The sequence below is a fragment of the Marmota flaviventris genome, chromosome 9, assembly GCF_047511675.1.
Source record: "Marmota flaviventris isolate mMarFla1 chromosome 9, mMarFla1.hap1, whole genome shotgun sequence".
Taxonomy (NCBI): domain Eukaryota; kingdom Metazoa; phylum Chordata; class Mammalia; order Rodentia; family Sciuridae; genus Marmota; species Marmota flaviventris.
The window spans coordinates 63,533,871-63,559,640 of record NC_092506.1 but is presented as its reverse complement, the minus strand read 5'-3'; the positions used below and the strand labels follow the sequence as shown (position 1 = coordinate 63,559,640).

The 25,770-nt window shown below is 54.5% G+C and overlaps 1 protein-coding gene across 1 annotated transcript in view; it reads left to right on the top strand.

The window, feature by feature from the left end:
* The window catches only part of Gdpd5 (glycerophosphodiester phosphodiesterase domain containing 5), an 80,628-nt gene that overhangs the window by 42,502 nt on the left and 12,356 nt on the right, over positions 1 to 25,770 (top strand). The window contains exons 4-9 of the mRNA XM_027942561.3: positions 12,259 to 12,362; positions 15,203 to 15,296; positions 15,933 to 15,992; positions 22,047 to 22,145; positions 22,441 to 22,534; positions 22,901 to 23,046. Of these exons, the coding sequence (XP_027798362.2) occupies positions 12,259 to 12,362; positions 15,203 to 15,296; positions 15,933 to 15,992; positions 22,047 to 22,145; positions 22,441 to 22,534; positions 22,901 to 23,046 (597 nt within the window). The remainder of the gene's footprint in view (positions 1 to 12,258; positions 12,363 to 15,202; positions 15,297 to 15,932; positions 15,993 to 22,046; positions 22,146 to 22,440; positions 22,535 to 22,900; positions 23,047 to 25,770) is intronic.

Sequence of the window (25,770 nt, the reverse complement as noted above, 5' to 3'; positions counted from 1 at the left end):
CCCCATTCCCAGGACAGAGAAGACAACGTGGCCAGACCAAGGCAACAGAGAGGCTGAGGCCTATTCAGGGCTCACAGCAGGCCCCTGCAGTCCTGGGACCCGAGCCCCCGGCCCCCCCTCCAGGCCCCAGCCTAGGAGGCCTTTCCCCCATGAGCTGCCTCACCTGGGAACTAGAGGTGACAACACCCTGCTCATGGCCAGCAATGGGAGATTAGGGATGGGGAGTGACTGGCTCTGGGGCAGCGCTGTGCTGACACACACCATCTCTGTTCCTCTCAGCAGGCCTGTGAAACAAGCCAGGGAGGGAATGACTGGACCAGAGTCCCCCAGCCCCACTGCCAGGAAGAGCCCAGCACTGGCCCCGGGGGGGGGGGGGGGGGGTTGATCCGACAGCTATGGGGATGGGGGCTGAAAGACAGCCGGGGCAACCCGGAGGCAGAGGACGGCTGAGCTCCAAACCCCTTGGCCACCAGCGCAGTCCTGGAGGGAGGTGCCCTCCCAGGACATGGTGTGCCCCTTGGAGGCCCAGGCCAGCCTATCTGGAGTCAGAACATGGTGGGTCTTGGATGTGGCTGGCACAGGGTTCTGGGTGGAGGAAGGGGCTCGAGGCTGCTCGTGGGAGCTGGAGTGGGGCAGGCGCTAGGGCTCCAGGGACAGGGCCAAGGCTGAAGGAGCCACAGGAAGCCCAGGCCAGGCTGGCACAGTGACAGGAGGTGCAGAGTAGGGGCTCCGTCAATTTTGCTGAACGTATAGAGGCCTCTGCGACCTGGGAAGTGCTGGGAAGGGAGAGGAGAACTGCCTGAGGAGAAGAGCCTCCACGAGCACCATGCACCTTCCCCTCCTGGGGAGCCCAGTGCCTTGAGGGTGTGTATCTGAGTGAAGGCTCAAGGGAAGTAGAGGACAGGGGGAGCTGGGCACTGGTGCACCCCTGTAATCCCAGCAGCTTGGGAGGCTGAGGCAGGAGGATTGTAAGTTCAAAGCCAGCCTCAGCAACGCCAGGCCCTAAACAACTCAGTGAGACCCTGTCCCTAAAAAATAAAATACGAAATAGGGCTGGGGATGTCACTCAGTGGCTGAGTGCTCCTGAGTTCAATCCCCGGTTTCCCCCACCGGCCACCCCAAATAAAGAGGATGGGGAATAGCAGGGGAGCGAGGAGTTGCCTGAGGAGCCTGGGACATGCGGGGAGTGTCCTCTGCTGCCAGGCTGGGACCCTCGGCATTGCCTGCGTCCTGCAGGGGTGCCCCGTGGAGCCGGGGTGGAGTCCTCTGCATCCTTCCCGCCCGCCCCAGGCCCCGCTGTCCCTCCTCTTCAAGCTCTGCTCATGCTGCCCCTTCCCAGGACACACACTGGACAAATACAGAAACAGGAAATGGGGGACCTCAGAGGTGAAGTGACCTCCTCTCCTGCCCCCTGCGCAGAGAGCATGGAGCAGCCTTGGCAGCAGGAGGCCGGCTCACTGACAGCCAGGAAGGGGAAGCGAAGCTTTTTATAACTGAGGATAATTAATTGGTTGTTGTCTGTGACTCATTACTCTAATACTACCAATTAGGGACGTGATAGGACAGAAGACTGTTCTCAGGCTGTCCCCACTGGGCCCCCTGAAGACTGTGTCTGCGGGAGTCAGCACAGTGGCAAAACCAGCTTCCCTGCAGTGGCAGGGATATAGGTCAGATATCTGAAGGAACTTCCCAGCCAGAGACTCTGAAAGAACAGATTACAGTTGTCAGCTCTCTTGCACCTCAACAGTACATGTGCCCTTTGTTGGCTGTTATGACCTTAATTGATCCCTTCCATCTTACAGACAGGGCTGCAGGATGAAAGGCACAGCCTGCGCTAACCTCTGCTTAGACCCCTGGCCTGTGTCCCCTGCCCTATTCCACAACAAATAGGTTTGTCTGGGATGCGCTGGTCTCTTAGTCAATGAACAGAGCTGGTACCTGCTCAGGAGTCTGATAGGTGCATCAGACCTGGTTCCCCCTCCCTCCTGGGGCCCTCAGACCATCAGGGAGCAGACGTGAGCTGACACAGCCAGACCACCCAGGTGACCATTGGTGAACCCAGGAGAGTTGGCTGAGCTGCAGCTTAGTGAGCCCCCCTCACCAGAGTGGGGTGTGTCCGGGGCCGTGCCGAGCATCCTGTACTTCAGCCTAGCAGGGCACCGAGGACCACTGTGCATGAACCTGGAGGGTGCTGCTAGGGCCAATGAGTGAGAGTGGGCTGGGGCCTGGGGAGGGTGCTTGAGGGAATAGGCAAGGGGAGGGACCCAGAGTCCCATAGACGGTGTGATCAAGAGATTGAGAGAAGGAGACCTCTGAGCATGACTCCCATCCCCCCCAGCCCCCCATTGCAGCCATTTCCAGAGTTTCCTCCCATGCTGTGCCTTGGGGGGGGCTGCCAATGAGTGGAAGTGACCCTCCCCCGCCCGTGCCCCCCCCCATGGTGGGCTGTGAGGGGCCCCTCCTGCCCTGCAGAGGAGTCCACCCCACATCCTCCCACCCCTCCACCCAGCCACCAGCCTTTTCCTATTCCCAGATAACAGTGCCATGTCTTGGTTCCTGCCCCTCCCACAGCCTGGAATGCGCTCCTGTCTCCTCTGGGCCTCTTGACTCCTGGTACATGCCCCCCACCCCCTCCACCAAAATCAAGCCAGCTCTCCTTCCCCTCCCTCCCCTCCTTCCCTTCTCCCTCCCCTGGGCTCGCACAGCACCCTGGGCCTGTGCTGGCCTTGAGGACTGATTCTCTGTGTCCTGCGGGGTTGTTATGAGGGCAGGGCCTGGGCCTGCTCCCTCCTGGTTTGCCCAGGGAATGACTAGAAAGAAGGACAGACGATGGGATGACAACAAACGAGAAGCTGCTCAGGGCTGTGCTGCTATCTCGGGTGGGAGAGGCCCCGTGAGTCCTCTGGTGTTGGAGATCTGGAGGAAGCAGGCACACCTGTGTGGACAGGTGCACGATGCACTCCTGACCTGCTTCCCAGGCCCCTGGCTGTGGTTGGCAATGGAGGTTGCCGCTCAGTGGTAGAACTTCCAGGGTCACCCTTAGAGCTGGGGTTGGGCACTAGAGGTGGTCAAGAGGGAAGGGAGAGGAGTTTCCCAGCTGGCCACCAGCTCCCAGCCCTGTGGGTGTGTCCGGGGTGAGGATGCACTCAGGAACCCGGGCAGCTTGGCAGGGAAGCCATCTGAAGGTGGGCTCTAGCACGTGGTTGGATTCAGCCAGATGCAACTAGGTGCTGCTGGCCGAGGGAGATGAGCCTGATCTCCACCCTGCCTCTACCTGGGACCCATCCAGGCAAGGGCTAGACACTCCTGGGCTTCACCTTGCTTGCAGGTTAAAATCCAGTGGTACAAATCCATGCCCTGGGGGTCCCATTAGATGACTGATGGCTGTGCCTTTGGTCTTGGGTAAGAAGAGACCATCTTCCAACCTTGGGGATGACCCACCCTCCCTACAAACTTTCGAGGGGTGTCATTCTCTTCTCTGGTGCTGTGGAGAAAGGGACCCCGCAGGGGTGAAGGAGGAGCTCTGGGTTTTACTCCCCCACGGAAATGGGGTGGTAGCAGTGGCAGGGTTGCAATAAGGAGGAGAAAATGGAGTTGATACTTCACTGGGACCTGAGGGCTTGTGGCTGCAATAAAGCCATGCTCTCACTGGCCTTTGGAACCCCACATCCCACTTAGCTCCTCTCAGAACAGTACTGGCAGCACCTGTCATGGCTTCGCCACACCCAGGGGAAGCGGCTCGTGGGTGACCCTCTGTGAATGTGCTTTAGGGAGAATGGGTGGGTGTCACAGGGGCTGCAGCCTCCACCCTGGACCTGGGCAGGACCCTCTGAAGCTCTTTGGAGGGTCCTCCCTTGAAGCCCCTTCCTGGTTCTTCTGTGCCTGTGCATATCTCCCAGGGGCTGATGCCACCCAAGGGATGGGTGGGGAGGGACCAGAGCTCCTGGCTGGGCCTGGTTTCGTGCTCCTGCTTGGTGAGTTGCTCTGAATGCCCCCCAGCAGAAGCCAGGGCAGACAGAGGCCTAATTGCCTGGCATTCTGTAGCCCTGGGAAATAAATCCAGCTTCTTAGGCTGCCAGGAGCTGGCTGGGGGGTGGGGATTCTAATAATCCCTTTCCCAGCTTGGCCCTGATGCTGCAGTATATCTCAAACCTGCCTGGGCTGCCCCCTCCCCCAAATCTCCTGGGTCAGGGCCAGGGCAGTCCTGCCAGAGCCTGCCCTTTTCCCCTCCCAGGAGCTCCCAGCACCTACCCAGCCAGCATCTCCCAGGCCTTTCCCTTGTGTCCATTCCCGCATTTGGAATTTGGTGAGTGTGAAATAGCCTGACAGTGGCAGGAGCCGGGGTGCCCCAGATTTGGCCTGCGTGTGGGCAGATTTGGGTGTCGGTACCCCATGAGCTCTATCTCCCAGTCCCTCAGCACTGCTGGGAGCTGGGACCACTGGGGAGGCCCTGGGGGCTGGCTCAGCAGAGGGAGAGGGAGCTGAACCAGGCAGAGCCAGCTCGCAGGGGCAGGACCTCAGGACAGAGAGGGAAACCTAGACACAATCTGAAGACCTCCTCGAATTTACTCTGTGGGAAACCGATATGGCTGTTATCCCAAGTGTCATGGTGGTGTAGGGACAGCTGAAGCATCCATGTGACGAAAGTAAAATTAGATCCCTGCCTCTTACCTCACACCCAGATATATTCCAGATGGATTAAAGTGTATTTTTTGCCTGGAGCAGAATCGCACGCCTATAATCCCAGTGATTCAGGAGGCTGAGGCAGGAGGGCCACAAGTTCTAGGCCAGCCAGGGCAACTTAGTGAGACCCTGTCTCAAAATTGGAAAAGAAATAATAATAATAAAAATTTAAAGAACTGGAGATGTAACTCATGGTAGAACACTCCTGGATTCAGTCCCCAGTACCAAAAGAATTAAAGGGGACCTCTGCACCCCTGAGCAGCCTTACTTTTCCCACTCTTACTTATCCCCAGGATTGGAGTCACCTGTTTTCTGCTCAGTCACCACTGCAGGTTGCTCAGGGTGGCCTGATTTATCTCCAAGTAGCCAAAGCCCATCAGGCTGGTGCAGAGAGGGCTCTGTGCATTTGGGGTAAGTGGAGAGTGTAGGAGGAGATAACAGGGCACTGAGCTTTGGCATGAGGTAGGGGTCAACGAGGATTTTTCACCAAGTGCAGGTTCATGTGTCCCAACACAGTCTGCTGAATTCTCTGCCATTTCTGCACTGATTTACTGACATACTCATCCTGTGTCCGTGTTTCTAGGCTGTTCTACTTTCAGATCTGTTTTTTCATTTCTTAGTTGGACCTTTTGGGGAAGAGGCAAGATGACGAAATCTCCTGAAATCTTGTCTAACTCTGAAACTCTGAAATTCCAGGGTCCCCCTGGCACTGACTGTGACTTGCAGTGTGACCTTGGGCAAGGCCCTGACCCTCTGAACTTATTTCCTCTGTGGCCAGACAAGGATAATTACACGGCCTGCTGCTCCTCGTTGCTTTGAGACAGTTGGGCATGGTGGAGGCACCTAGACCCGGGGGGGGGGGGGGGGGGTGCGGTGTGAATTCTGGCTGTACCCATTACATTTGCCCTTTGTGACCTTGGGCCAGTTGCTTCCCCTCTCTGGGCCTCAGTTTCCTCAGTTTTATAATCTGCTTTTGCAGACCTTCAGGGAGGAAGAGATGGGGAATGCCAACCCACAGTGCCGTGAAGAGGTCCTGTGGGCTCTGTCCTCTGCAGGCAAGGGCGCAGCCTGGGCCAGGCACAGCCAGGCCACCGGCTAGGGCCTCTTCTTCCTTCCTCAGTGCTGGCCTGACCTGCTCTGGCTGCCCCTGGCGCCCACCCCTGCTGGGGGCAGGTGATCAGGCTTGCTGTCCTCAGCAGCAGGAGAAAACTTTGGTGGAGCTCAGGCAGGGGGAGGGAGAAGACTCGATCACTGTCTTCACATAATTAAAGGGCTGTCAGACGCCAAATGATAATTATAGGAACGATGGTGGATCTGGCGATGCGCGGCTTACATCTGTAATAGCTGGGCCCAGCCACCTCCTGTGAGGTGGTGGTGATGTCATCACTGTGAACAGAGGAGGAAGCTGAGGTCTGAGGTGCTGAGTGCTTGGCCCACAGCCACGCAGCCAGTGGGGAGAAGGGCCCAGACTAAAGCCCAGCTCTGCATTATAGTCCCCCATGCCTTGGCCATTTGACCCAAGGATTTCTTGCCCTTTTGGCTAGATTTGTTCTCTGTGGTATCAGGGACCCTCAGGAGCTGGCAGGTTTCAGCTCCACTCAGGGCAGGGAGGAGGGAAGGGAAATGATCCCCCTGCCTGGCCAGGGCCCAATGCCTCAAGTGAGCCCTCACAGCTCTGCACAGCACGCCATGGCTGCTGTCCCAGTTCCCCGAGCAGGAAGCTGAGGCTCACAGAAGGTGAACATCTTCTCCAAGGTCACTCAGCAGTGGCCATCCTGGATTCAAACCCAGTGTTGCTTGGCTATCAAGTCCCCTTTCCCTGTCAGGCTGGGAGTCGTAGAAGTAAGAGCTTTTGGTCAGATGATGAGGCTGTTCCCCAAAGGAGCTCTGTCCCTGGAGCTACTGGAGCAGGAATAGGCTGAGCCCCCATCCCCAGAGAGAGTGCCTCTGGCCTGGGGAGGGTACGGGCAGGGGAACAGCATTGAGCAGGACAGCGTTGGCTCTGAGTGTCTTGATTCTGAGAGTCTGTGATGTTGCCAAGGTGGCCTTGGCAGCTCCTGTCCTGGCTCTGTCCGGACTACAGAGTTCAGGCTCTGGGTTCTATTTGGGGACTCGGGGGAGGTGCTGTATCTCCTATAGTGTCCCCAGCAGCAGCAGGGCAGCTGTGGGCATCCTGGCCTGGGGCAGTGGTACGGAGCAGGCAGGAGCCCGTAGTGAATGGCAGCCAGCAGTGGAAGGGCTGTCCCTCCCCGGCGACAGAGCCCACATTTCCTGCTTGGATTGGGGTCTGCCACTGCAGTTGAGCTCGGTGACTCTGTGAGCCTTGCTGCTGATAATCTCCTTTTGCTTATTATTATGCAGAGGCCTCAGGAGTGGGAGGGACAGAGATGGGGAGGGGTGAGGAGAGGATGTGACTATCAGCAGGAGGCAGGGTGGAGGAGCAGTGGCCTTCTGTAAACTGGTCCACTGTGGTCAGGATCGTGATGGAGGGTCTCATCTCCTGGAGGGTCAGGGCAAGAATGGGAGGAGGTGAGCCAGTGATTTGGACTAAATGCCACAGCCTCTGGGAGTTGGGCCTCTGGGATTCTCTAACAGCCACTGGGCCTCAGCCTCGTCCCTCGGAGCAGGGCTACAGCATCCTACTCACCTACACCCAGGGTTCTCTTCTGACCAAGCTGGGCTTCTTCTGGCTGCCCCATATGCAGCCACCTCCAGCACACTCCCGCTGTAGCCTGGGTGAGCTGAGGAGTTGCTGACCCCATGAGGGGGAGGCTCCGGCTAGGTCAGCTGTGCCTGGCTCAGCCTTTGTCCTGCTCCCTGGCGGCTGCCATGGCGCTGAAAGGAAGGAGAGGAGGCTTGTGTCATGGGAGTTCCTGCCCTTGCTTCCCTGGGCCCCTGGCCTGAGAATAAGTCTGGGGCTTGAATGATGGCCTTGTCCTCCAGTGGCCCTGAGCATCCCTGAGACACAGTCCCTTCTTCAGTTATTCCCACCATATCTGAGTGCCCCCTTGTGCTCCAACATGATGCTGGACCCAGAGACATTCCAGGCATCCCTGCCCCAAAGGAGCGCAAACTTCAGTGAAGTGACCTTTAGTATGCGCATACTGTATGCTGGTTGAAGTACATCAGCTCATTTAACAGCACCCCTCTATGGCAGCGGTTATGATTCCCATTTTATAGGTGAAAAATCCAAGGCTCAGAGGGCTAAATGACTGGCCCACTTGGCAGAGCCTGGCCTTCAGAGGTCGTGCCCTTTCCACAATGATGTTGTGTAGGGTCAAGTTGGTAGGTACCAAGAGCCAGAGCAGGATGCTCCAGGAGGGCAGGTCTTTGGGAGCAGGAAAGAGCAGAGTTTGGACCCACGGTACAACCCAGAGAAAGGGAAGGGTGAAGCCACGCTGGGCCTGGGATGGCCATATGGGGTCCCCAGGGTAAGGGCAGGTTTGAGGGAAGCAGTTCAGGGCTGCTTCTGTCAGGAATCCAGGGTTCCCCACTCTTCCCCCACTTGGTGACCTCTCTGACCTCCACTTGCCCACACTGAGCCCTTGTGCAAATGAAGAAAAAAAGGCACCCCTCTGCCACTTGACTGCCATTTGTCAAAAATTGTCATCATGAATCTGCACCTGTGTGGAAACCCTGTGCTTCTTGGCGTGGGGCAGAGCACAATTTGCTCAGCCATGTGTGGGGATCCTTCTCTGAGCCTCGGAGTGCTAGAGACACACCCCCTGAGCCTGTGCAGGCTGTGGGAGATGGGGAGGCTGAGAAGTGCTATCCCTCTGTATGGCAGTGGCCTCAGGAGGCCAGTTGGGGCAGTGATCCCTGCTGCCATCCTCCGGGAGCAGGGCCAGATTGGCTTGTTAATGGTAGAGCGGGCACAGGACTTTTTCCTCCATAATGCACCCTGACAAGGACCATTAGTGCCATTTGGAACCTCTTTATCAGTGGAGCTGCACACAGGCTGCTTCCTCCAGTCCCTGCCTTCCCCTTCCCCTTCCTTCCAACCGCTGTCATGTAGTTTTTTCCTCTGATTGTTCTCAGTGCACACCCGCCCCTCCCCCCCCCACTGCCTGGCCCTCTTCATCCTCCTCCAAGGGCCCCCTGTAGCCAGCTGGCCTCCGCTCCCAGCTCCCAGGCCTGTAGTCCCCAGACCCCCCAACCCTCACTCAAGCCCCTGTCCTGAAAACAGAGTTCCTAGTTCCTTGTTGCCAAGGCCCTGTCCCCGTCCCTGCCATGCCTGGGTGCCTCACCTACCTGTAGGCTCTACGCCTGTCACCCTGGTCAGTTTCTAGGGGCAGGGATGCAGTCCCTCATTCTTGTCCTGTTCTGGCTCAAAGTAAGGATCTGGCCGTGTCGTGGAGCACAGGACCTCTGGGGGCCACCTGACCCCTGCAATGCCTGTGGTCTTCCGGGCTACCTGTTGGTGTCACCCTGGGTCCTTCATCACACCTTGCTGCCGGATGTCTTCCCAGCACCTGCAGCAGCAGGTGCTCTACTATTTCGACCTTCAGGAAACTTGTGCCATCCTAAGCTGTGGCTTCTCGTCACCTGGGGCCTTGGCCACTGCTCGAAGTGCAATGCAGAGCTCGCTGCTGCTGCAGGAGAGCAAGCCCTGGAGACAGATGGGCACCCGGCACCGCCAGCAGGACTGAGCACTCCTCTGGCGGGTGGGGCAGGGCGATCAAGCCCCAGTGAAATCTCTCCTAGATGAGCATATCACACCAGGGTGGGAGAAAAGGAACCTACCGGTTCATTATCAAGTCTTTCTTGAGTTCCTCCACCACCTGGGGATATGAGGACACCCAGCTCATCAGTGTGCTCACAGCAGAGCCACACACAGAATCACAGACCTGCAGGTTCTGCTGACGCCGAGGTTGGTGTGAGGGTGGTGTGGCTCCAGCTGGGATTCACCCTGTAGGACAGGGATGCCCTCGGGGAGAGGGGTCTCACTGAGGAGGGAAAGGCTGCCTTCCATGGAGGATGTGGCTCACGTAAAGCTGTGGGCTCCCCAGGGCCTGCTGGGAACTGCGGCAGGTCAGCACGCGTCGGGCTGCAGGTGCAGAGGTTGGCCTGGCCTCAGAGTCTGCAGAAGAGCTCAGGCATCAGGGAGTTCGAGCTGGGGCTTGACACACCAGAAGGGAATGAGGCTGGGGGACACGGCTCCCTCTGTGGGAGCCCCAGACACTAAGACTGGCCTGAGAGCTGCCAGCTGGACCCTGCAGGAAATGGGGTCTGTTATGAACAAATATGAATTTGAGGCAAGAGCAGAGACTCTGAGAAGGACTAGACGGAGGTGCTGGGCCAGCCAAGGTGGAGGAGGTGGAGAGACCTAGCCCTGGCGGTGCAGGCCAGACCCACAGCCTGGCCACGGGAAGCAGCACAGAGCTACCACCCAGACTGTCCTAGTGGTTCCCTGACATGGGCCTCAGTCCCCCAGGTGGGCACGTGGCCTGCTCTGCTTCTCACCAGGTTTTCTCTGTTCCTAAGCAATCCTGGGTTTGCCATGCCTGGAGCTGGGGCTCGTGCCAGTGTACGCCCAGGTGGGGCAGGCACAAGCGACCTACTCTGAGAAGCCATCCCCACCCCAGACCTGCTGGGAGGATTGGGTTTTAGAGTATGGTCACCTTCGTCTCTGTTTTAAATCAAGTGGGGGTTAAGCAAAGAAGCCTGGCTCTGCACATGACAATGAGTGGTGGCGGCTGCTTACCCAGACATGGGTCACCAATTTGTGTGACTCACAGGGTGGGGGGAGCTGCTAGTGTGTACCAAGTCACAGATGGCCCAGGAAGATGGCTTCTCCTGCATGCTGGAGAGAGGCCCGGGTGCTTATGGTATGCTAATGGAGAGTGCCCACTGTTTGCCAGCCATCGTTCTGAGTACTTGACTTGTATTACCTCATTTAATTCTCAAATTGACCTCATGATTTTAGTGCTCTTAAGTTCATTTCACAGAGGAAGAAGCAGGCACAGAGAGGTTGAGTAACACGCCCAAGGTTAGTTACACAGCCTATTAATGGTAGATTTGAAGTCCCAGGCAGTCTGGCTCCAGATGCTGTAGTTAATGCCTCCATGAGGTGTCCCTGGGCAGCAAAGGAGAGCGATGTTCTGGACTTTTCCTCCCCTTGCAGCTTCCTGCTCAGGCATAAATGCTGATGGAGTGGAGGCAGACTCCGTCTCCATCTTGTTGGAACCATGTCATCTGGGGAATGGCCACTGGAGCAGGTCAGGATGCAAAGAGTACAAGTTTAAAAACAGAGGGATGCTGCCAGGTGCAGCATTGTACACCTTAATCCCAGCAGCTTGGGAGGCTGAGGCAGGAGGATCACAAGTTCAAGATCAGCCTCAGCAACTTAGTGAGACCCTTTCTCAACATTAAAAATAAATAAATAAAAAGGGCTGGGGATGTGGCTCAGTGATAAACTCCCCTGGGTTCAATCCTCAGTTACCAAAAACCAAACAAAATCAGAGGGACCCTATTGCTGTGGAGCAGAGAGATGGTGTAAGGGTGCTAAGGCAGAGCCCAGGAAGGCTTTCCAGAGAAGGTGACATTTGAACTGACTCAAAGGTGAACAGGGCTGGGCGCAGTGGCGCACCTCTGTAATCCCAGTGGTTAGGGAGGCTGAGACAGGAGGATCAAGAGTTCAAAGCCAGTCTCAGCAATGGTGAGGCCGCTAAGCAACTCAATGAGATCCTGTCTCTAAATAAAATTTTTAAAAAATAGGGCTGGGCATGTGGCTCAGTGGTCAAATGCCCCTGAGTTCAATCCCTGGTACCAAGAAAAGAAAAGAACAGGAATTTTGGTAGAACAAGCTAGGGACAGTGGCCCTTCCTTAGGGATGTTGACCTCCCCAAAAGGCAGTCATCGCCCCCTTATGCAGGGTGTTCCTAGCTTGTGCTTCTGAGACTGGGGTATAGAGAAAAGAAAGGAGGAATAAGGCCCAGGCAGAAGCACCTGTGAGCCAAAACCTCTGGAAGCAGCAGTGGTGGTCAGCATGCCCTCCATCGCCACCCTGGACTGGAGACAGCCTCGCCAGGCCCTGAAGCATCAGTGCCCAGAAGAGGAGGCGGAACTTTATACTTACTTCTTTAAAGCCTAGAGACTGGGGCCCTAGTTCTGGGGCCCTGGTCCCTAATCCTCTGCTAACTTGCTGTGTGACTTGGACAAATCAAAATCACTTGGCCTTTCTGGGTTTCAGTGTTGTTATCAGAAGCATGGGGTAGAAGTGGAGAAGAGGACCTGCTTTGTAAGCATGTCTGAGGACAAAATAAATGAGGGATGCGACTTCACAGACTGCAAGTCACTGGCCAGTGTGAAGGCTTTAGGGCAGATGAGACTTTGCTTCTGGAGATCATTTGCCAGAACAGGAGACCAACACACACTGACCTTAGTCTGCAGCAGAAAGACCACAGCTCTGGGGTGGACTCTGCTCCTTGTTCCCCACTCATTTGTGACTTTGGTCCCTGTGATGTTGGACAGGTCCTTTCCCCTCTCAGCCTTCATTCCTCACCAGTACCAAGAGGGCACTAATCCTGCCTGGCAGGACCCGCACTTGACCCCTCTCCTCCTCTGCCCTTGCAGTGGGAGCGCCTCTGGTTCCTGCTCCTCACCTTCACCTTTGGCCTCACGCTCACCTGGCTGTATTTCTGGTGGGAAGTCCACAATGACTACGACGAGTTCAACTGGTGAGTGGGGGCTGGGTCCTGGGCATCCATGGCTGGGACCTGGGGGCTCCAGTTTGAGCCTCTCTCCCAGGTTGGATCTGAGGGCTCTGACACCTGTCCTTCCTGTGGCCTTGAGCAAGGCCCACCCCAGGAGCCTCTGTCCTGCCCACCTGCAGGGCCTCAGTGAGGCTGGGAGAGAAGGGGGCGTAGTGTACATCACAGACTGGCAAGAAAGATGGAGAGGAAAGGAGCTCCCTGCCTTGAGGGCATTCCCACTGGGACCTTGGGAGGGCACAGGAACAGCCTTCAAGGACTGCGGGGACTGAGCCCATGGAACTCAGTGCTGGCCCTCAGACCTTTGGTGTTTATGTGGGTGACTCATCCTGCATGGCCTGCCTGAGGAGGCATGAGGGGCACCTGAAAGATCAATGGAGACAGGAGCGGAAGATCACCATGCGGGCTACAGGACACCCCTCCCGGGGCTGTGCCAGGGAAAAGAGGAGGAGCCGAAGATGGGCACAGCACTTAGCCCGGGCTGGGCCTCTGGTCATCTCCTTTTTAGACAAGAACTCTGAGGCCCAGAGAGACCAAGGCCTCAGCAGAGGAGGAGCCCCAACCCCAGACCTCCTAACTCTCCGAGCCAACCATGCCTGGGCATGGCTGGCCATGGCTGTGGTCTGGGGACAGCTAAGTCTCCTTCGTGGGCACCTCGGGTCCAAAGGCAGGGCTGTCTGAGGCAGGTACCTGGGTGCAGAAGGGGTACTGTCTCTTCTCGCCCCCAGTCCTCCCCTGGAAGGCACTGGGTTGATCAGAGGTAAAATGGGATGGTGGGTGTGGGAGGCTGCCTCCCAGGAGACCAGGTCTCCAGCTGGAGGGTGTTGTGGTGGGGGCTGTGGGGTTCCTCGGAGTCGGCTTTTGATGGGCCACGCTTCTGGGATTCTGTGGGGATCTGAGACTCCGTTCATGGACCGTGGAATCTGGCTGTCCCCTTTCCTCTGCACAGCCCCATCCTGTGCCCCTGTTATTAATGAGCACAATAAAGGACCTGTTGTGGTCTCACTCCTTCTCCACAGCAGCCCAGAAAGATGAGCCAGAGCCCTAGCTGGGTCCCAGAGGTGGCCTCTGGTCTTCATTAAATTCCATAAATCAATTATTCGTCTGCTCAGGTATCCAAAGCATGAGTACTATTGTGAACATTTCCTCCCAGGCCTCAGTGGCAGACCCTGGATAGTTCTCCTCTGAACTAGGAGATCAGAGGGTGTACCAAGCACAGATGGGGAGACTGAGGCCCAAAGAAGGAGGGGCCACATTCATGGTCATATGACCTGTCAATGACAAAAACACATATTTGAGGACAGTCTGAGGAGACAGACCCAGAGAGATTAAAGGGCCCTTGCAAGGTCATATGTGAGATGCAGGTGGATCTGGCACAGGACTTGGGCTTAACTATCATGTTGTCCACGGAGCCATCCACTCTTCACAGAGAGAGCTCCCTGTTCCTGGGAGACTCAGCCGAGGATACCTGACTGTCTTGGTGGGAGACTGCAAGGAAAGGCCCGCATGGGACTGTGGAGTGCCTGGGAGCTGCAGCTCTTTGCCTGTCACCTCAGGGTCTTGGAGGCTGGGTACCAAGGTTCAGGAGATCCTGACTCAGTCCTCATGGTCTTATGAGCTTGTGGGGTAGTTTGTGTAGTAAGAGATTGTGAGCAAGACCCAAGGAGGTCCGAGCTCACCAAATGGGACAGAGAGGGCCATTTGAACTGTGGTGTCCTAGAGAGCCCCAAAGCGGTTGAATTTGAGACACTTAGGACCAGAATATCTTCCAGGAGCAGTTACAGGGGAATTCCTGCCTCAGTTTCCCCAACTGAGCAGCAAAATGACTGTGCTCATGATCTTCCAGGTAGTAAGTCTTCCCCTGGGTCCTCCTGGAGAGCAGCTAAGCTGCGGAGACCCTTAAAAAGCTCATTCCCTGAACCTTATAATTCTTCTGGTGGGGATCTGTCCTAAGGGCATAGCCAGAAATACAAAAAGATATGCACAATTTTTTCATTTTTGTGTTAATTTGTAATAGTGAATCAGTGGAAACGATGAAGTGCCATTCTAGGAAGTTGGCTATATATGGCACATGGATTCAATAGAGGACCACATGGCTGTTTTTAAAAATCACATTTCCTCAGCACTTTTGCAGACAGCAGTAAACACTGTGCTGAGAAGAGTCTGTTGAGTGCTCACCATGTGCTTCGCCTCTTTTCCTCCTCTCAGAAGCCTCAGAAGGACACGCTGCTCTTATCTGTCCTGCAGATCGAGGCTCAGATAAGTCAAGGATTACATTTTATCATCTCTGAGACCCCATATTTTCACATTTGAACACCGGAGTGGGGGTGAATGTTACAACCAATGGCAGAGAAGCCTGTCACTTCAAGGTCCCATTAGCGCTTCAGAGGCAGAGTGGGAACTGGAGCCAGCATGTCCACGGTGCCCAAAGCCTCCTGCTGTGGGTGCTCCTGTGTGCCCAGGGCCCAGCTTCGCTGTTCAAATATATAGGTGTGGGGAACCCACAAGAAGAAAATCCTGCAGTCTTGGTGACAGTTATTTCTGGACAGTAGGATTGCAGGAAATTGTTCTTTATGTGTCTTGGTCCCCCTTGGTGGACACTGGGAGACCAAGAAGCTGAAGAGCATGAGTCATGTTCTAATGACGAGGGAAATGCTCAGTGCCACTACAGGGCGAGCAGGGCCTGGCCGCTGGACCAGCCTGTGGGCCACCCACCTGCGGCTGTGGAAGACCCGAGATCATTTTGGTTCCTAGGGCAGGCAGTGACCCTGTGGAGGTCTGACCCCTGCCCCTTCTCCTCCCGGCAGGTACCTCTACAACCGCATGGGCTACTGGAGTGACTGGTCTGTGCCCATCCTCGTGACCACAGCTGCTGCCTTCACATACATCGCAGGCCTCCTGGTACACAGGGCTGTCTCAGAGGGCTGGTCCCCCTGCTTCTAGTAGGCAGGGACACTTGGTTGGTGCTAGGCCTGCCTTAGTTTAAAGGGGGAAGCTGGCTTTGCCCAGGGTCTCTCAGGTGGCTGCACTTCTGAGACCTGGGTCCCCCAAGGAGAAAGGTCATCTGTTTTGCCAGTCTCTTTCAGCTGCCCATCCTGGAATGTCTGTCCTGTCCGCACCCCTGCCCCAGCCCAGTGACAGCCACCCTGCTGTCCACTGCAGACTTCCTCTTCCAAGAACTCCACATTAGGTTCCTGCTCCCAGTATCCCAGTGATAGAGATTCATGTGGACCCCATTCTGGTCTGGGAGTTCTTAGGGCCAGGACTCAAATCTGTCTCAGAATCCTAGGGCCTGGGACTCCCAAAATATTTGATGAATTAAGTTGGGCAGTCCAAGTGCAGCAGGGCCCAGTGGCTGCTTCAGGGAAAAATCCAAGAGGAGGGGCCTGGAGTCCTAGAATAATCTGGAAGGAGGCCAGGCTTGGACAGGGCTGGGCTGGGCATTCCTATCGCCTGTAGGAAGGGTTTGCTGACCCTGTCCTGGGTCAGGCCAGGTCAGGCACCAGCCTAACTGCCACCCTGCGGGCCTCTCCTCAGGTGCTGGCGCTATGTCACATTGCCGTGGGGCAGCAGATGAACCTGCACTGGCTGCACAAGGTAAGCCTGCCTCTGCTGGGCCAGGAGCGGGGAGGGGAGGCTGGAGGCCAGGGCAGCGGACAAAAAGCCTGGGTCCCCCATCCCTGCCCTGGATCACAGCTGCAGCCGCTCCACTGGCTCACACGGAGCCCTTGCTGCGGGTCAGGCGGGATTCTCAGAGCCGGGCCCTTATTCTGCCTGCAGCCAGCGCAGGGAGCCTAGGAGGTTGCTCTGACATCATTCCATGTCCCAGTTGGAAGAAATGAGGTACAGAGAGGTTAAGTCACTTGCCCAATGTCTCCCAGTGAGTAAGTGGAAGGTCCAGGATTCCAGCCCTCTTGCCTCGGGTTGATCCAGGACATCAGTGGGGGAGGGCGGTCGGTGTCAGAGCTCCTATGGCCGCCCAGCCCACCCACTGACTCTGTCTCAAGTCTCACTTCCTCTTCGTTCTTCAGTGAGTTCTTTATAAAACCCTGGTCAGGCGAAGTCATTCTCATCACTCCCAGGGATCCCAGGATGACCTCAACTCCCCTACTTTCCCACCCACCCAGCCAACGCCTCCCTGCTCCTGACCTGGGCTGGTCACCCTCAGCTCCTGCTGTGTGAGACATCTCTGACCCTCCAGCCCTCCCACCTGCCTTTTCTCCTTTTTTACCCCCCTTGCTTGCTGTCTCTTGACTCCTTTTTTGTTACTGGTCCCTACACACCCAGACTTCTGTCCTAGGGCTCCCCAGTCCCTGTGATCTCCCCTGCTACATTTCGGAACATCCGTGTTGTCAGTTTCCATCTGGCTTGCCCACCCCAACCCACTCCTTGGTGCTCCCTGCAGGTCTAGTGCTCCTTGCAGACTGGAACTGGCATTGACCATCTCCCCCCCGCCCCCAGCACCCCACTCAGGGCTGGACCCAGAGCAGGCAGGCTTCACACCACCTAGAACCTTAGCCTGCACATCACACGTGAATGCTTGGTGCAATTCCCTGGGTTTCTGATGTCCACTCTGCCTGAGTAGGTGCCCAGGTGTGGTGCAAACCTGATCCAGACAGCCCCTGGGCCATGGAGGGAAGGCTAGGTCATCTCTTCCCAGAACCTGGTTCAGAGTGGGCACACCACTTAGGAAGGAGCAAAAGTGTTCAGAAACAGCCATGAGCCCATGAGATGGGTCCAGAGTGACTCCAGGTGAAAGGGCTCACTTCCAGCTAGAAGGGAGGCCAGGAAGAGGAAGAGAGCTGAGAGCTCGGGCCTGTGAGTAGTGTGGGAAGGGGTGGGGGTCAAGGTTGGTTAATGACAGGGTCTGGAGCCAGCAGCTACCCCTGTAGCATAGCTGGTCTTGCAGGGGTTTAGAGCAGTGAGCAGCCCCTGGTCCCGTCCCACCTTTCCGAGGCTGGTGACTCTATCCGGAGCTCTCCTCTGAGCTTCCGCAGCCCCCTCTGTGAGGCACTTTCTTCTCCTGGCTGCAAAATTAACACTTGAAAGAATTGCACCAGCTGGTACCCTGGGTGGGGCTGGCACATGCTGTGGTCACCTCCTGCCTCTCAGCAGGACAGGTCACATCGGCTTGATCCTGGTGGAGAGGCCTATAGAGCCACTGAGCCAGCCGGAGGTAGCACATCAATGCTATCTCTGCACGGGTGCCCACCCTGGGGACCAGGCTTGCCCTCCTCTCCCTTCTGCCCCTCCACCCTCTCTGTGGGATCTTGGGGTGAGGAGGGGCTTTCCAGAGACTGCCTCACGGGGGAGGGGGGGGGGGGGGTCTCAGGGCTTTTGAGCAGGTGCTGGAAGTTTTCCATATGTATTCTATTTTTTCACGATTCTGTCATTGTATTCTAAGAAAGCTGTCTTTTGTTTTTGTTTTAATTTATTTTTGACCACATAATACATTGATGACACAAAAAAGTACACAATGAAAATTTCTTTATTTCCAGAGATATTTTAAGCACAAATATACATGTACATTTTGTTTTTCTTTCTCTTTAAACACAACACCCTCTGTCCTGCCCCTTGACAACATGCTTGGCACTCCTGTTAGGGACATTAAGAGTAGACCTTTGGGGCCATCACTTTCTCCTGCTCCCTGCTCTGGGCATTCCCAAGTTCCCTAGGTATCCATGCCAGGCCCCTGTTGATGGCCCTAGTCGCTATCCCAGCTACTTTCAGTCCACAACCCAGGCAGTGTGGCAATGACCCAGGAGAGGAATTTCTGGGTAAAGAATGTCTACTTTCATAATCTTGATCTTGCCAAGTGGCCTAGTTGCCAAGTGCCATTAATTCATACTCTCTTGACAATGTATGGCCAGGCCCACAAAAACACCCCTAACCCACAGATGTGAGCTGATTTCTTGACCTTTGCCGATCTGATCGGCGAAAAATGAAACCTAACTATAGTTTGCATTCCCTTGGGATGAGTTAGAGTCAGCACTTTTCACAAGCTTGAGTCACGTGTGTCTTCTCTATCTGCTGTCTCTTGGTGTTTTGCCCTTTTTGCTATGGAATTTGCTTTTTACTTATTAATTTGCAGGAGCTCTTTATAGATTTGGGTGATTAGCCCTTTGGCTGCAGATGATTTTTCTTAGTTTATCATTTATCTTTAGACTTTGTTCATTGTATTTGTGCCACAGGGTTTTTTGTTTTTTGGGTTTTTTTTTTTTTTCCTAAGTACTTAGATCTGTCATCTCTTTTTATGGCTCTTGGGTTTTGTGTCAGACTTAGATCTTTCTCATTCCGAGATTATATAAAATTTCTCTGTGGTATCACTTGGTAATTATGTTTTCACTTTTTTTAACATTTAAAATTTTTTTTATCTTTTTGGAAGTTATTTCGGGGCATGGTGTGATCTTAGTTAGTTCTTTTTAGATGGTTTCCCCGTGTTCCCAGCTGTCTTCTCTGAGCAAGCCTGCCTTTCCCCTCTAATCCACTTTGATCATAAACCATATATTTTAATACATTCTGATCTATTTCTGAACTTTTTACTTACTATCATGTTGCTTTGAAGACTTGAGTTTTATGGTATTGTTTTGTTTTTGTTTTTGTAATACTGGGGATGGAGCCAGGGCCTTGTGCATGCTAGGCATCTACCACTGGACTACATCCCCAGCCCTGCTATGTTTTAATCATGACCTATATTTTGAATCTGGGTTTCCCCTGGATCCTGAGGAAGGAAGGACAGAGGTGCTCAGGGACTGGTTGGGGAGGGAGCCATCTATTCAACACCTGGTGTTGTGAGAGAATCAAGGATCCCCTGGGGACCTTCCTCCTCCTCCCAAGTCTGCCCAGAGTTCCTGTCTCCCAGAACTCCCTCCCAGGAGCCCCGAAGGTGTGGAGAAGGTTGAAGTGTTCTTGGGGACTTGGCAGTAAACACAAGGCCCTTTCCTTGGGATGCCACCTCTGTGGGGTGCCAAAGGCAGCTCCTCCTTCCCCAGCCCGTCTCCTCCTCCTGCCACAGGGGATTCAGCCACAGCCTGCAGAGGAGGGTTCTGTCAGTGACCCAACTTGAGGCTAGAGAGGAACACTGGGAACCGTAGAGCCCCAGAGCAGCTGGGCTGGTGTGTCTGCCCACATCCCAGACTCGATCAGGGCGTCAGCTTGCTGACCACTCTGTCCACACCATCCACATTGCCAGTGAATTCAGGATTTTCTCCAATATCTAACCCAGGCTCCACAGTTCTGCCTGGTGTCCTGCCTCTATCCCTCCAGCTGTGGCTTAAGAAAGGAACATTCATTGAGAACCTCCTATACACTAGGCACTGTGTTCATCATAACAACACTAACCATTGGCACATAAAATTAGGCACTTACTGCATGCATCAGGCACTCTCCACACAGAGTTTCATTCCTTCCTCACAATCATCCTGTTCAGTTGCTGTCACTTAAAATGATCCTACTAACATCCAGGAAGCATTTCCTCTCGATGCTGGCATTTCCTCATTTATCTTCCCCAAACTCTCCCAGGTAGGCACTCACTGTCCCCACATCTCAGCTTAGGCAAGATTTATGAAGAGCAGAATAACCAGGATTTGACCCAGGAGTGGGACTTGGGTGTGGCTCTCACCTTGAGCCAACTGTCTGCCATTGGGATCCTAGAACCCAGAGGCCAGGCACCCCCAAGAGGTCAACCCATTGCCCCTCTGCAGGGCTGGGTCCCAGCACCCAGGCAACCCTCTGGAATGAATGAGCGCACTGCCTCAGCCTCCACCCTCATCGCCATCACAGACCGCAGCCCCAGCAGGACAGAAATCCAAGACCACTCTCTCAGTCTGTCTCCAGGCCACCAGCGGGGGAGTCATCCTTCCTAGCCAGCCTTAAGGCCCAGGGCTCACATTGCTGTGAGTTGGTGCTATTACCATGGCTTAAGGACACATCAGAGAGAGGGAGTTCCATGCTGGGTATTCAGCAGAGCTGCTGAGCTTGTAGCTGCTGCTGCAGCATCTGTAAAACCCAGAGGTGGTCGAATTTTTAATTGTATCAGGATTATGAGGAGTCAGGTTTATTGCCTATATTTCCACCAACAGTTACTATTTGTAATGAGATGCTCTCAGAAACAACCCTTCTGGGATGCCAGCTCTCTCCCAAGGCCACAAGGGGGCAGATGTGTGCCTGGAGTGGACAGCCTGGGTGTGGAGGTAGAGGCTTCTCAGGATGGTTAGGAGCTCCCCAATGCCCCCTCAACTCCCAGCCCTCCCCACAGCAGCCTGAACTCCGAGAATGAGCACAGGCAGAGGGGTTTGTATCTGGATCCGCCTCTGAAGCTGTGAGATCAAGCGAGCAGAGCCCACTCCCGGGGTAGGAAATGACAAGGCCTCACCCAGGGTGTCAGAATACAGTGGAGGACACCCTGAGTCCCGCTGCAGGCAGACCCAGGCACACCTTCTTCCGTTGTCCCAGAAGAGGCATGTCACAACCCATAAAGGCCTTTACCTGTTTGACTTGTTACTGTTTCTTAGGAGAAGACCTATTTTTCCAGGCCAATGGGCTGAAATGACAAGTTTCCAAAGGAAAAGTTAATCCCGGGCAAGAATTCACCTTCCCTGCCTGGCAGGGAGCAAAACAAGAGGCCGCTGTCCCTGCCTCAGGTCTAGAAAGCCCACGCAGCCCTTGCTCAGCTGCTGGAGGTTCTCAGGGCGCTGCTGTCAGGACAAAGGGCCTGGCAGGAGGAGAAAGGCGAGAGGACGTTCGTTGCCGAGGGAGAAAAGGGCTTGAGGGAGGCAGAGAGGCCAGGCCGCGTGTGGGCCACGAGTCTGACAAGCCAGAGAGCAGCATGCCGTGGTCCCGGCCAGCTTCCGAGCACTGGGCAGCGGGAGGCCGCAGTGGAGGTGTGACTGGGCTACGAAACAGGCCTTGCGCACAGGGGGCTGGATGGGCAGCAAAGTCCAGGGCTCAATGGAGGGTATCGCTGGTGGCTGACAAGCAGGAAACCTGAGCTTCGTGGCACTTAGTTTGGGGGTTCCAGATGCTATCCATCCTCAAAGATCTCTGTCCCTGAAGTTGTCCTTGTCCTCTATCAGAGCCATGCTCCTCACTTTCTGGAGAAGCTCCCTGGAGGGCAGACCCCTCACACATTAGAAGCTGCCAGAGCTGGGACCCTGGGGTTGGTGGGCCTTGGTGAAGGAGCCGGTGCTTGCCCTGCCAGAAGTGCCACTGTGAGCCTAGTCCTGTGTGTGGGGCTAGGCTGCACACCAGGCCCTGTCCCTGTGGCCTGGAGCAGGCAATTTCCTCATCCCATCTGCCCTGGATGCCACCGTCCCTCTGAGCTTGCTGGGAGGGCTGGGAGGCCGGATGGCCAGCAGGGAGGCCCTGCTGGTCGAGTGTTTCCAGTTTCCTTCTCTCCACCCTCCCTCTTTCTGACTGTCCCTTCCTTGCAGGGTCTGCCTGTCCCTTCCTGGCTGTCCTCTCTCTCTGCCTTCCCCAACTGCCCCTCAGCCCATGCCACCTCTTTCCTTCCCTTCTATCTTGCTTCCTCCAGCTCCCCTGCTTTCTCCATCTCTTCCCAAGGGTCCCTAGGTTCTCTCTCCACTCTTCCTCTCAGACACCCTGGAGCCCACCATCTGCTCTGACACTGTGTCTGATGCTTCCTCCTTTCAGATTGGGCTGGTAGTCATCCTGGCCTCCACTGTGGTAGCCATGTCAGCCGTGGCCCAGCTGTGGGAGGACGAATGGGAAGTGCTGCTGATCTCCCTGCAGGTAAGTGTGTGAGAGGGTGCTCCACCAGGACCCTTGCAACAGGCAGTGCCTTTTTGTCTCCTGTTTCTCCATAGCATGGCCCGAAGTTGGTGCAAATTTGATTTGGGTCACACAGCAGGTCAGAGGTGGGGAGGATACTGTAAGCCAGGGTCTCTGGATTCCCAGTATCCTTATCAGGCAAACAGAGACAGGGTACTGACTTTGTGGGTTAAACGTGGGCTATCAGCTTGCTGGCAACTTGAGGGCTTGGGCATGTCTGGGAGTCCCAGGGCCCTCCTCCTCTTCACAAACACAGGGCACAGCACCATTTCTGCACATGGGGGCCCTGGCTGCCATCACTGCACTCTCCTGGATCGTGGCTGGACAGTTCTCCCGCGCAGAGCGGTCCTGTGAGTACTGCCTCCCCACTGGCGTGACACCTAGGCCAGGTTGGGCTTCCCCTACTGGACTCCACCTGTATAGCCTGAGCTGAGCAGGGGCCCTTGTGATCAAAGGGCAGGGGGGGGGGGTTCCTGGTTCAGAGAGGCCTACAGACTCCACCAAAAAGTGCGGCTCTGTCAGCCTTCAATTATATCTTTCCTCCAAGTGCACATGCATGCACACGAGTGCGAGCTCATGTGTGTATGTGACTTCCCAGCAGGAATGGGCTCTACCTCTCAGAATGCTGGGCTCCTACATCCGCCCCTGGCTACCGAGGGTTCCCTGTTGGGAGAAGGTGCTCCCAACCATGAGGTGCTCATGGCCTGTGTCTGCAGCTTCCCAGGTGACCATTCTCTGTACCTTCTTCGCTGTGGTCTTTGCCCTCTACCTGGCCCCTCTTACCATCTCCTCTCCCTGCATCATGGAGAAAAAGGACCTGGGCCCCAAGCCTGCCCTCATCGGCCACCGCGGGGCCCCAATGGTGAGTGCCATCTTAGGGTCCTAAGAGACTGGGAGAGGGGTGGGTGCCACTGCCATTCCAGAGGAGGAATCTGTTGGGAAATGGATATGATATATGCAGTCTAATAATAGGGACAAGCTTAGCTCTTTGGGGGAGGTGTGTGGGGAAGGCTGTGGCAAAGGCCAGGAGAGCCGATGTGGGCCCAGATCCTGAAGAGCCCTGAAGGCATCTTACTAAAAAGATTTCACTTTTATTCTGAGGGTCCTGCAGAGATGCAGGAGGTTTCAGGCCCATGCACAGCACTGCCAATTTTCAGTTAGAAAGGCCCAGAAGAAAGCTGCTGGGTGAGGGGCCTGGGACTGCAACCAGGCAGCAGGAGAACCCACCAGGCTGTGGGGCAGCAAAGCTGAGGGGCAGCTCAGAGCCCACCATGGAAGGGAAGGCTGTTGGAGCAGACTGAATTGGAAAGAGAGGATGAAATCAAAGTCGAACCCTATTTTGCCACTAAGGTGCCCCACACCTCTGCAGGAGTACTGAGGTTGAGAGTTCCAGAGCCATGCTGTCTGGGCAGGAAGCCAGGCCCAGCCCTGGCCAGCTGTGGGAGCCTGGGGTTTTCCATCTTCTCTGTTCCTGCTCCCCCATCCTGTGCCATGGGGATAGTGAGCGTGCCTGCCGGGTCAGAGGGCAGCTGTTAGATGTAGTGCCCAGACAGGCTACTTGGGAGGCTGAAAGTAAGAAGAAAGTAAGAAGCCCCCTTTGGACCAAGGTCTCCTCACCCCCTGGAAGACTTGAACCTTCTCAACTGAGGCAATACCAGCCCCCACCCGCAGGGGGCGTTTGGGGACTTCCTGAGAGCTGGTGTCTGTTGAGACCCTGGTACTCTCCCACCAAGCCATTCCACTGTGCCATTGGATTTCAGGAGAGTTAAAGGGGCCTCCACAAGTCATTGTTTTAAAAGCATGTGTATATGGGCTGGGGATATAAGTCAGTGCCTAGTATGCACGAGGCCCTGGGTTTGATGGAGCTCTGAATTCCCCTGAAAGTCCTCTCCTACTGTATGAGATAGGTATTATTTTCTAGATAATACTCAGCTGGGAGCAATGACCCACATCTGCAATTCCTGCTACTTGAGAGGCTGAGGCAAGAGGCACATGTTCAAGGCCAGCCTGAAAAATTTAGCGAAACCCTGTCTCAAAATAAAAATGGGCTGGAGAGAGTATTAAAGCACCCCTGGTTCAATCACCAATAATTAAAAAATAAAATTTAAAAATTAATTTAAAAAAAATCACAGAGGACTGTGTCCCTGAGTTGGACCGTGGTACTCTCCCATCAAGCCACATTCTGCTTGTTTTCTTGGGGGTAGGGGAGGCCAGGTCATTCACCCCCTTGGAGCCTGAGTTAGGGATGCCCATGTTGCTGGGTCTTGTGAGGAGAGGTCAGAAGCACTCCCTTGCCAGGCAGACAGGCCCTCGTGGGGGTGGGTGACCTGTCTCACTTGCTCTGGAGGCCAGAGGAAAAGAACAGTTTGCTAAAGCAGGAGGGGCAAAGAGGGGATGACCCAGAAAGGGCTGTTTTCATTTTTTCTGATATTGAATACCACAAAGCTACACCCCCCCCCTTTTTTTTTTTTTTTTTGAGGCAGTTTGCTAAGGCTGGCCTCAAACTTGTGAGTCTCGAGCCTCGACTTCTTGAGTAGCAGGGATTATAGGCATGCGTGACACACCACCATGCCTGGTAGTTCTTTTCTTTTCCTTTTTTTTTTTTGTTCAAAATTAGTTTATTTATCTTAATTAGGTATCTATGACAGCAGGATGCATTTTGATTCATTGCACACAATTGCAGCACAAATTTACATTTCTCTGATTGTAAACGATTAGTGTCACACCATATGTGTAGTCATGCGTGTACCTAGGGGAATGATGTCCATCTCATTCCACCGTCTTTGGTAATTGTTTTCTTTAGTAGAAAAATTTCCAAACACACAGACATGGAAAAAGCAATATAAAGTATCATGTAATGAAGAACCACATTATGAATCCAATACAACCTTCAATAGTTAGCGACATTTTGCCACTCTTGCTTCATTGGTCCCCATACTTTTTTGTTCTGGTGTAGTAAAGCAAATCCTAGACATCATGTTACGTCTTATTTCAGGATGTATCTCTGATCCATAAGAACTTTAAAAAAATATAACCACAGTGCTGTTATTATATCCAACCAAATTAGCAATAATTCCTTCATATCTAATATCAAATCAATTTTCTATTGTTGTCTCAAAAAGTATCTATAGTTCAGTTATTAAAGTTGAGGCTGGCCATGGTGGTGCACACCTGTAATCCCAGAGGCTCTGGAAACTGAGGCAGAAGGATAGCAGGTTCAAGCCCAGCCCCTCAACTAAATGAGTCCTGAAGCAACTTAGCAAGGCCCTGTCTCAAAATAAAAAATAAAAAAGTCTGGGAACATGGCTCAGTGTTAAATATCCCTGGATTCAATCTCTAGTACCCAAAATCAATCAATCAATCAATCAATTAAATAAAATTCAGGACTACCAGACACAGCGGTACATGTCCATAATTGGGAGGCTGAGGCAGAAAGTTCACAAGTTCAAGGTCACCCTGAGCAATTTAGAGAGATCCTGTCTCAAAATTTAAAAAATAAAATAAAAACAGGAATATTTCTCAGTGATGTAGTACCACTTAATTCAATCCCCCACCACCAAAAAAATCAGGACCTAAATGATGTCCA